Genomic DNA, 12,045 nt, shown 5'->3' with positions numbered 1-12,045 from the left:
TCTTAGAGTTCTGTAAGTCCTTCTTACTCAAAATGACTCACTTGTCTAACCAGCCTGCCAGTAACAATGACATAATATATGGTCTGCACTCCACAATTGTGTCATGTGGTTTTTAGACCTAGCTGAAGCTAAAAGCAAGGGCAAAGGACTCTCGGGGGTCACAGGGTGTTTAGCCAGGCAGAACATCCTTTCCCAGTGGCATATTCTAGAGACAATCACTCCTTGAGGGCATATGCTAATGGCTTTGCTTTCCAATCTCAATATAGCAACCCAAGTCCATTCTATGGGTTACTACAACCCATGCAGCAAGTTGCTGGTCGATATTTTTCCCTACACTTTCTTTTAGTCTTATCTTTCTGATCCCCATTGAAAATTTTTTGCTTGGTGTGTTTCAAAACAACAGCAAATCACATTCCTCAATGCTGTGTTAATTTTATAGGACCATATGAATGAACAAGGTAATCTATGTGTATATACTAAAGACCAGTCTTCTCTCTGTATAGCAGATAGGTAGGGATTTGGTGATCTGGTGACTGAGTTGTTTTTTAAGCTAATCTTGCAGCTTCTAGCTGTCTTTTTGGATTGTAAAAACAGAGTGCTGAATTAAAGGCAGTAGAAAGTTATTTTAAAATGAGTATATAATTTTGTCTTTAGGAACTACACATTGAGATTTATGCCAATTCCCATGTATGATGCTTCTCAAGCTCTTAAAACGAATCCTGAGAAAACAGAAGAGGCTCTACAAAAGGTACTGACAAATCAATAGCTCAGTTACAATGAAAATCACTTTAGAATTGTGCTAGTAATGATTCTGAATGTATGAATAGCGCTTTGTTATTTTAGAAAGCTTTCTATTTTTTTACACGTATTTTTAAGATCACGACTGGCATAATGCATGACTGGGGGAGGAATAAAATTGTGAAGACTAAAACTTGTCAAAATTTGAGTGGATTGCAATAACAGTCTTTCAGCAAAACCATGCTGGCACCAGAGCATAGATAACTCCCCCATCGTTCTTTGAGAATATGAGGAATTGAATGGCAGTTGGCACAACGTGTCCTGCCTCCCTGCTGTCGGGTTCATTAGGTATAACTTGCTTCCCCTTCGAAGGGGCTTGAACTCAGAGCCTGTGTGCTGTCCCTTAGTCTTTTCTCTCAAAGTTGGTACTCTGCCACTTGTGCAACAGCTCCACTTTTGGCTTTTAGATGGTTAACTCAACATGAGATTCTAACACAGACTTTAATGCCCACGCTGGATTCAGAACACAATCTTCAGATCCCAGCTTCCTGAATAGCTCTGATCGTAAGTGTGAGCCACTGGACCTGGATTTTGCCTTTTTATAAAGAAGTTTAGACTATTTTTGAGACCTTACTTCACCATCTATAAAATGCATAGTATGTATGGGTATACATCAACATCTATATATGCATTTAAATCTATATGCACATCTATTTCCTTTCCTACAAACTTGGGGGATATTGGATTCCTTGCCTTGAGGGCCTACGTATTTTCTTATGGTGTAGACTTTATCATTTCTACTGTGGGCTTGGGTGCTTGCCCTTTGCGTCATTCTTTTTCTATCTCTTTATTATTGCTACTTTGATTTCCATTTTGGATGTGCTCAATATCTTACCCAGAGAAGTCTATTCCACCTATAGTGCTGTTTAGGGAGCTTTTGAAATCTTTGTTCTCTTTATAGCCAGTCTCTTAAGCTTGTTTTTTCCCTTCCCCAGATTGATCACATTAGCTCTCTTCCTTCTATTCCATATAGATACCTTTCTTCAAATCTTACCATTTCTCACCATGACCATTGCCACATTTGGCTCCTCTTGTCTCTTTTCTATGTTGTGGTAAAGAAACTTTCAGGATAAATCTGAGCAGACTAAAAGCATTATTCCCTCATTCTGAGTCTCCTTAGCACAGAGAATTCTGCCCAAGATCTGCTTTCTCTCCACCTCCCACTCCATTTCTTACCAACTCTTAACTTCAGTTTTGTTCTACCTTATGGAACTCAGAAATGCAAATCCCAGCACCCCAAAAACAGAGTAGGATTTAGCAAATCTGTTCAAAGCAGCTTTCCTGATTGTGAGAGCTGTTCTATAGTGTAGCCACTGTTGAGAATTTCCACATCAGCATGCATGTCTGTTGGGATTGAAATCAATTGTCTGGTCATCCAAAAACACTTCACACAGCACCCTGTTCCCTGAGGAGTACACTCCTCTCAGGATTCCTCATGTTTCTCTATGTTATTGGCCTTAGGACATTGTTTTAAATTATCTGCCTTCACCTTCCTCCTCCTCCCCTCCAACAGACCAAAAATTCCTTGAAGGCAGAGCTTATGTATTTTTCACATTTTTAATTCTTGGCAGCTAGTACAGTGCCTGGAATGCATGCTTAGGTACTTCCTGGACATTTGTTAAATGAAAAGAAATAAGATGGCGTGGTGGAATTGCTGGTATGACATAAGAAATCATCCATGATTTGGATTCAAAAGATCTAACTTCAAAACAAACTATTTTCAGCTTTGTAGCATTCCATAAATTACTTGATTTTTCTGAACTTCAGGGTTTTTTTTTTCATCTGTAGAAAAGGAAAACTAAAGCTAAGCCATTATTATGCTTAGCAGATGGTTAACATGGTTTAGCATATGGGTGCCTGGCACTGTTTTACATGCTTCTCATAAATTAACATGTCATTCTTTAGGTAGCACATGAAGTGGGTTGTGTCACATCCCCATTTCTGCAGATAAGGATACTGAACTGCAGGGAGAGTAATTTGCCTATAGTCACATAAGTATCAGACAAAGTAACATACAAATGTTAGATGTCTGATCTTTCTGAAGGGATTTTAGCCAGCTTAGAATAAAAGACATACTTTAGAAAAACTTGGTTTTGGGTTTCAGATTTGCTTAACAGTAATCACTTTCCCTCTTACAACTAGGAAAAAAAAGCTGAAGAAACCAGAAAATCAACACATTTCTTAGATTACCAGTCACTCCGAAAACTAAAGAGAGTACAAATAAGAAGATCTTTACTGACTCATAGCTGAGACCAGCTTTTCAGGAACAGAAGCCAGTAGAATCAGTAATTCCAAGACACTTAAACATTATGTGATAAAATGCTGGGTGTTTATTATGGACTGGTTTAAGGGTTAAAAAATTTTCCCGGCACTGGTGGCTTATGCTTGTAATCCTAGCTACTCAGAAGATCCAAGGATCATAGTTCAAAGCTAGGCCAGGAAGGAAAAACCTGAGATGCTTATGTCCAATTAAACACCTCCAGGTCAGAAGTGGAGCTGTGGCTCAAGTGGTAGTGCGCTAGCCTTGAGCACAAAAGCTCAGGGATAGTACCTGGGACTGGATGAGGATGGGGACACACACACACACACACACACACACACTCTTAAACGATTCCTAGAGGCCCATTTCCCTGGGACTGAGGATGGGGACACACACACACACACACACACACACACACACACACACACACACACACACTCTCTCTCTCTCTCTCTCTCTCTCTCTCTCTCTCTCTCTCTCTCTCTCTCTCTCTCTCTCTCTCTCTCTTCCTGGAGGCCCATTTCTTATGGAGGCTCCAATCCTCATGAATTTTCTTTCCAGAAATCCCATGTGGCTGTCACAGTATAGATTTTTCTGTAGAAAAATTTCCCTTAGGTTTCTGGCAGGAAGTTGGGGAGAAGTAATCATTTTTAAATACATCCAGGGTATCTGGTTCTACATGATGGATACTTGCCTTTGTGGGAAAGTACTTCATCAGAGTTTCAGCTGGCCTAGAGTAAGGACAGCTGGACAACTGATGGCCCCTTATTTCTCCCTTTTCTCCACCACCCTCCTGCTAAGGGTGAGAATCAGCCTTGTATTTCACAGTCTTTCTAGCAAAACATTTTCTGCTGATGGTGGAGTCACCTTGGAAAGAGATGACTTCTTGGGAAGCAGCAAGAGAAAGTTAATGTAATATAATGTCAAGGCATTAATGTGTCATTTTAATTATTCATTTGGAGGGTCTTTTCATTTTTATAAATTTCCTCACTTACGTTTGTAGAAAGGTACATTTTGCTTTGCTTTATAGTTTCCAGGGATAATAGTAATTACAGTTCCTATTTTAATTGTTTCTAATTGCTATTAAGTAGCAGTCATTTTAGCATATTGAAAATGAGAATTAACATGTAACAATAATGAGAGCATCACAATTATTAAAAGTTTTTAACCAAGGGGCCGCAGAGACAAATTAAAAGCAAAATGGTTAAGCAGTCTTATTAAAAGCAACCAAAAACAATTAGGTGGTGGGGTAGAGGGAGAAGCGGATGGTATAATGTAGCATCTCAAATTATTCTTGGTAAAATATCTTTGTGGGTATCTTATTCTGAATAGTTAACTCTGTATTTTTTGCTCAATGCGTACCCATTGTATATTATTCTTTTTAGATGCTTTCTATCAATCTAGTTATCACTTTAGGTTCAGTTTTTATGAGTGTGTATAAACATACAGATTGTCAAACAACTTCAAGATCCCTCATTTTCTGTAGAAATCCATTTTATTTGCTGTAATTTCAAAAAATTAGTGCTGTTTTAAGAAAACAATAAACAGATGGATTATTAAGATTAGTATTTATCTTTATTATATCTATTTCTCCCCATCTACCACCCCATTCCCTCTTCTTCCCCTCCTGTCTCCAATAAAGAATTTTCTGATTTTCTTTTTGGATAGTACCAATCAAATGTAGGAATCCTTGGGGATATTTGTTTAGCTTCTAAACTGCTTGGTAGTTAAAAAATCAAGATTGAGGTCTTTGTTGATGAGGAGAAGTCACTACATGGCATTTGAAACCCTTCCTCAGCTACAGAATCATGCAGACATTTCTCCAATTACCCAGAAGTTAATTTTCTAAGTAAAAACACTGGTAATAAACCCTAGCGTTCCTCCTCCCTTGGTTTTTGTTGGGTCAAGGTATTGGTAGAGAGTGCCTATCAGTGCTTGAGTTTTGCATCCAGGAACTGACTGTTTCACTAGTAACTTTTTTTTTCTGTGGAGTCCAAATGTGTTCTTGAGAGATACATGTGGTTAATTTCCAGATAGAAAACTACCTGCTACGGAATCATGAGACCAGAAAGTACCTTCAAGAGCAGGCTTACCGACTCCAGCAGGGGATAGTCACCAGCACCACCCAGCAGGTAAGGAAGCACCTGCTACTTCCTCCTGCTCACTCTTATCTGAGCCAGATCAGGGTAATTGACATATCATTTGAATCATTCCTGATGAGACTATGAAAAATGGCTTCTACCAATGACAGTACATGGTATTGTGTGCCTATCATCCCTGCTACACAAAAGAATAAATAGGAGGATCATGGTCCTGCCTAGACCCAAGCAATTATAACTTTGAAACCGTCTTAAAGGATTTTAAATGTTAATATAAGCCTTGATGAAGAGGGGAAAATGAATTATTTTTACATTACAAATGTAAATTTTTGAAGTCTTGGTATTATAAAAGTATTGAAAACAAGTTGGGAGTTGAAGATTAAATGTGAATGCTAGCTCAAGTATGTTAAATGTGTCACTTAGCGTTTATGGAATCATTACTATTGGTTTTTCTTTCTTTTTTTTTTTTTTTTGGTGCCAATTCTGGGGTTTGAACTCAGGATATGGGTGCTGTCTCTGAGCTTTTGTGCTCAAGGCTAGCACTCTACCACTTTGAGCCATAGCTCTATTTCCAGCTTTTTGGTTGTTAATTGGTAGTAAAGACTCTCAGGGACTTTCTTGCTTGGGCTGGCATTGAATTGTGATTCTTAGATCTCACCCTCCTGAGAAGTAAGGATTACTGGTGTGAGCCACCAGTGCCTGACTTCAGCTGATACTTTGATAATTCATAAATGAAAAATAAAGAGATGTCTGCTATTAAAACTGAAGATGGCAGCCACCAGAATAATCCTTGATCTCTACAGATGAAAGAAATTGACTGGCAGGGATTTTTGGGGGGGTCATTTTAGATTACTTTGTATACTTTATACTATTCTTTTTTCTTGAATAGGTGTCATTTTATTTTTTTTTCTTGACAATGTGAAAGTTATGTGTAATAAAATATTAGCATTCCTAGTAATTAAAACTGTTCAAGGTGACTGCTCACATAGGCATAGAGATTTGTGAACGGGCTTTCGCCCACATGTTAACTGCAGTTATCTTAGCGAATATGACTCAATGAGTTCTAGTTTGCTAGAGTTCTCACTAGTGTGTAAATGTTTTATGTCAATATATATTATCCAAATGAAGAAAAGTAAAGCAATAGATACTGAGCAAAAAACAAAGTTATGAATATTTGTGAAGCAGCAGAACTTTGGGGAAAGAAAACATTTTTTTTTTTTTACTTTATCAGTATCTTAAAAAAATCAAATTTTTATTTCCTGCAAGGAACTGATATTCACCCAGCACTTTATGGTTTACTGTTATTTCCCAGATTTAGTGTTTTAAACATTAAAAACAAAGAGTGCCGAAATGTTACACGTGAATATTTTTCTTGTATTCTTTTATGAGAAAGCAAAGTGCAGGCTTCTTTCTTAATCCACTACCTTTCTAACTTTCTCTTTCCAAGGGGATTTTGCCCATCTAAAAAAAAGATCCTGTATCAATCTTTAATGCTTATCTTTGAAACTAAGTATCATCTTCTCAACCAAAAGGAAATTGTACACAGGGGAAGTGTGTGGATATTGAATTTTACCTGGGTGGCATTGTTCTGAATTGTTTGTCATTAAGTGGTTAGGACTAGTACCACCTTTTTCATTTTGGGATTTCTTCAGATTTTATGATTAGCTATTTCTAGACTTGAATCATTTCCACGGCTTTAGGGAACACTTACCTTGAAGTTTTCAGGAACAGGAATACAGAAAGAATAGGCTCTGGGAAGAGAGGCCCAGCCAACCCCATAGCCAGGCTTATTGTCAGGTGGCACTCAAAGGAATTAGTGTGCTGTAATGTGCAGAATGCGGCATGGAAGTCCCCTAGCTATCTCTGTGTGTGTTTCTGCCTATGGACTTTGATTAGGAAAGGTTTTTTTTTTTTTTTTTGTCTTGTTTTGTTTTGTTTTATATAAGACAACATTCTCCCTCTGCTTTTCATTCCTTCTTTTTCACTTTACAAACCCCCATAATTGGAAAACAGTAAACTTTTTCTGTAAAAAAACCTATGACAAATAGTTTTGCTTGTTTGTTTGTTTTTTTGTTGGTCGTGGAGCTTGAACTCTGGGCCTGAGTGCTGTCCCTGAGCTTTTCAGCTCAAGGGGAGCACTCTACCACTTAAGCCACAGAGTTACTTCTGGTTTTCTTGTGGCTAATTGGTGATAAACTCTCACGGACTTTCCTGTCTGGGCTGGCTTTGAACCATGATCCTCAGATCTCAGCCTCCTGAGTAGCTAGGATTATAGGCGTGAGACACTGGTGCCTGGCTTTATGGTAAATATTTTAATCTTCACCATCCAAGGTTTCTGCTGCAGTCATTCATCTCTGCTTTGCTGCTGGGGGTGGCAATAAGAGGGAAGTACCATGTACAGTATGTAAATGATGAGGTTGGCTGTCCATAAAAATTTTACTTATGAAAACATTCCCAGAATGGCCTATCCTTTGCCAATCTCTGCTTTCTAGTCTTCTTATCTCTTAACTCCAAAACTGAGCTGTTCACTCAACATATTTTTTTATGATCAGATTTTTATATTTGAAATCATCAGACTGCTACTACTCACTGGAATTGAAACTTTTTTTTTTTTGGTCAGTCGTGGGGCTTGAACTCAGGGCCTGGGCACTGTGTCTGAACTTTTTTTGTTCAAAGCCAGCACTCTGCCACTTTAAATCACAACTCTGCTTCCAGTTTTCTGGTGGTTAATTGGAGATAAGAGTATCATGGACTTTCCTGCCCAGACTGGCTTTGAACCTCGATGCTCATAACTCAGCTTCTTGAGTAGCTAGGAGTATAGGCATGAGCCACATTGTAACCTTCTTTTTCATTTTTTTATTGTAAAAATGTTGTACAGAGGGGTTATAGTTACATGAGTATGGTAATGAGTACATTTCATAGTGAGCATTGTTACCTCTTCCTTTATTTTCCCCCTATCATCACTTCCTCCCCACCTCCCCAACTCCTCCCTCAACCTTCCTCCAACCCCTGACATTGTAAAGTTCATTTTCAATAGTATCTTGTACATCTTGTCGTCCCAATGGGTCAGCCTGCATCCTCACTTACGCATTCTGCAATATCCCTTCCCTTCCCCAAATTACAAAAATATATATACAAGGTGCAGAGCACCAGCATCAAATCTGGTGAAAACAGGGGTTATACCATGGGGGAAGAACATACAATAGAAACAAAAGAATTACATACTGTATTGTAAGTACATTAAGAACATTAGCAAGAAAGAGGGGAAAAAAAGAAACCTCTTGTGTCCCTGTCTTGAGGTACATTTTGCTTAACATTATCTCATATGGTCGGTTGTATGTACATAGCCTTTGACCTACTCTGCTTGTTCTAGACATGTACTAGTCATTGCAAACAAGGGAAACCATGGGACCTATGTTTCTTTGGCTTACTTCACTTAATATGATTTTTTCCAAGTCTTTCCATTTCCTAACAAAAGAGGCAATGTCATTTTTTTCTGATAGAGGTATAGAATTTATATATCAATATCTATATCTCACATTTTCTTGATCCATTCATCTACTGAGGGACATCTGGGTTGATTCCATATCTTAGCTATGGTAAATAATGCTGCAATAAACATGGTTATGCTGGTAGCTTTGGTATGACCTTGTTTGTGATCCTTTGGGTAAATGCCCAAAAGTGGGATTGCTGGGTCATAAGGGAGCTCTATGGAACCTCTATACTGCTTTCCAGAGTGGTTGAACAAGTTTACACTCCCACCAACAATGCAATAGGGTTCCCTTTTGGCCACATCCCCTCCAGCATCTGTTGTCATTAAATTTCTTGATTATAGGCATTCTAGCTGGGGTCAGGTAGAATCTCAGCATTGTCTTGATTTGCATTTCTTTTATGGCTAGAGAGGTTGAGCATTTCTTCATATGTCTATTGGCCATTCTTATTTCTTCTTCAGAGAAGTAAGTCTTTCTTCAAGTCTTTAGCCCATTTGTTAATCGAGCTGTTGTTTCTTTAACCTTTGGAAACATGATTCCTTGTCTTTGCCTGCTGAAATGGTTTGCCCATGACTTCCTCATCACTAAGTCCTACAGCTTTTAAAAAAATCTTTCATCTTTTAATTTATTATTGTTGTTACTATTATTATTATTGGTAGTGGTACTGGGTTTGAACTTAGGGCCTTACACTTGCAGGTGCTATACCATTAAACTGCATCTGAGCCCTTTTTGCACTAGTTACTTTAGATTCTCATTTTCTGTCCAATCCTGCTTGGACCATAATCCTTCTTTTTATGCATCTCATGTACTTGAGATAACAGGCACATTCCAACTCAGCCAGCTTTTTATTAGTGGCATGATGGTTTCACTAACTTTGTACCCAGACTGGCGTCAAGCTACCATCTGCCTGATCTTAGCTTCCTGAATAACTTGGATTACATTTGTGAGCTACCAAGCCCAACTTTTACTTCCATCTTTTGATGAGAGGAAGGAGTATAGTTAGCAACTTGAACACTCAAGTCAAGTGCCCCAGATTTGAATCCAGACTCTGTTGTTCCCTACCTTTATGAACTTACATTAGTCATTTCCTAACATTTTTTGCTTCTGTGAAAATAGAAAGGATGATAACCCTGACTCAGAAGATACTACAATGATTACTTGAAATAATGCATAAAAAATATTTGACCCACTCACTGGTAAATGTTGTTTATTGTCATTAGTTTTATTATTACAGGTACCATCTTATTACTGACCACTTTTCCTTACCTAAACTCACGTCTCTGTTCATTCAATAGTGTACCATTTTGTGTCTGTTTCTTCCATTCTTGTGTTGTATCTTGTCATTATTTCTACTTGAAACTTTATTCTTTCATCTTGTTAGCACATTTTCCCAATGCTTTGTACTTAGCATTCTGCCATTTGGCTATCTGATCTACTGATGTTTCTTTAACTTTTGTCTGTGGAGAACTCCAGAAATAACCCTTGTGTTTCTTTTCTCTCTAAGGCATCTCACCTTTCTAGTTCCTTTTTTAGCATTTCTATCTAAAAGGCCTTCTAAGATAATAGGCTTAGTAAGACAAAACTCATCTTATTGAACTGATTTTTCCATTTCTTTTTCTCACATCATTGCTAGACCCTGGGAGTTATTTTGCTCTCTTCATTTGCTGTTCTCATCTCATGGCTATTAGGGCCTGGCCTTTTACCTATGAAGCATCTTTTACAGCCATTCTTTGTCTTTCTATTTCTGTTGCTAGCCTCTATACTGTGTGTAGACTACTGTGCTGCAGTCCCATACCATTTGCCTTCAGTGGTCCAACCTGCTCTCCCATTGGAAGGTCCTTCCACTCTAACCAGGAAATCAGAGGAGTCACAAGTATATGGATATGTTGCTACATGTGTTCATCCTTTTGCCTAGTCTCTTCTCTTAACCAGGCACAATAGCACATGTCTGTAATCCTAGTATTTGAGAAACTGAGTTAGGAGGATTACTTAAACCAGGAGTTTTAAGCCAGCTTGAGCAACATAGCAAGGTCCCATCTCAAAAAAACAAAACGAACAAAAAAGCAAACAGAAAATTTCTTGCTTAATCTGTAGAAATCATTCAAGCTAGCTAAGAAACTGTCTTTGGCTTCAAGCTGGTATCATGTTGGGTGAGATTTCTTAGAAACTCCTGCAATTCATTTATCATTGAATAAACACGTAATAGGAGTCAATTATATGTCAGACATTATTGAAAGAAACAAGAAATCATATCAGTGAAGAAAACAAATGTTCATGTTCTTATGGATATTGTATTGTGTGGCATTTTATATTTTGTTACTGTGAAATTTCTTTCCAGGTCTATGGATTTTATGTTCTAGTACTGCCACTTGAACTGTGCCCCAAGCCCTCCATTTCTGTTTTTAAGGTGTTTGATAGCAAGGATATACTTCTTCAGGACTGTCTGTCTTTAGTGCCAGGTGTTCCGTGTATTTTTCCTGAATACAGAAATATACATATAGGAAGATAAAAGTTTTTCCATGAACAAACTGTTGTCTGGTACTTAGAACAGTTGTAACAAGTTATGAGTAACCAACACTGACCTTCATTACTAATAGTTTTAAATCATAAACTTGAGTTCAATAACACTGCCTATCTGAAAGAAAACAAAACCAAAGCATTTGCCAACAAGGATAATATATAATATGAAATTGCTGTGTGCTGTGGTCACCAAAGAAGTTAGCTGACTCTCAAGAAAGTGTGTGACTGTTCAAGATATTCTCAAGGAGAAGATACGGAAACTGTGGGAACGTCATAGGAAGACAGATCAGGACCCAAAGATTAACGAGGCCCCGTCGCTCACATCTGAAATTCTAGCTACTGGAGAAACTGAGATTGAGGATCACAGTTTGAGGCCAGCCCAAGCAGAAAAGTCTGTGAGACTCGGATCCAGTTAACCAGCAAGAAGCCAGAAGTATACGTGTGACTCAAGTGGTAGAGTGCCTGCCATGTGTGAAAAATCTGAAGGGAGTGTGCTGGCCTTGAGTTCAAGTCCTGGTACCAGAACAAAAATAAGTATATGAAATAAAAAAGGTTATGATAATGACAGAGTGTATATTTCCTTAGATAGAGAGGAGCTTCTGAAACTATGAGAGACAACATCTTTTCTTGGTTGCATTTTTTTTAAAGAAAATTGAACACCAGGGTTCAAGGAAGAAGTAAGGTTAAACTCAAAAGCCCAAAACCATTCATCTACCAAGAATTCTTCTGATGAATAACTCAAGAGTTCATAATTTTTTAGCATTTATTCTTTTTTATTTTTCACAATTTGAGTATGTACTTTATTAACTGTAAGTCAAACTTAGTGATTTCCTGTCTTCAAAGTGTTTAGTTTGTCCCCTGTGTCATCATTCGATTT

General features: G+C 38.0%; 1 protein-coding gene across 3 annotated transcripts in view; it reads left to right on the top strand.

Annotated features, from left to right (window-relative positions):
• The window catches only part of Carmil1 (capping protein regulator and myosin 1 linker 1), a 286,802-nt gene that overhangs the window by 206,102 nt on the left and 68,655 nt on the right, over nucleotides 1-12,045 (top strand). For all 3 annotated transcript variants that reach the window (XM_042683832.1, XM_042683831.1, XM_042683833.1), the window contains exons 23-24: nucleotides 655-748; nucleotides 5,092-5,190. In XM_042683832.1, the coding sequence (XP_042539766.1) occupies nucleotides 655-748; nucleotides 5,092-5,190 (193 nt within the window). The remainder of the gene's footprint in view (nucleotides 1-654; nucleotides 749-5,091; nucleotides 5,191-12,045) is intronic.

The sequence above is a fragment of the Dipodomys spectabilis genome, unplaced genomic scaffold (assembly GCF_019054845.1).
Source record: "Dipodomys spectabilis isolate Male_0828 unplaced genomic scaffold, ASM1905484v1 ptg000085l, whole genome shotgun sequence".
Classification (NCBI taxonomy): Eukaryota; Metazoa; Chordata; class Mammalia; order Rodentia; family Heteromyidae; genus Dipodomys; species Dipodomys spectabilis.
Note: the sequence above shows the minus strand (reverse complement) of the source record. Positions and strands in the feature narration are given on the sequence as shown.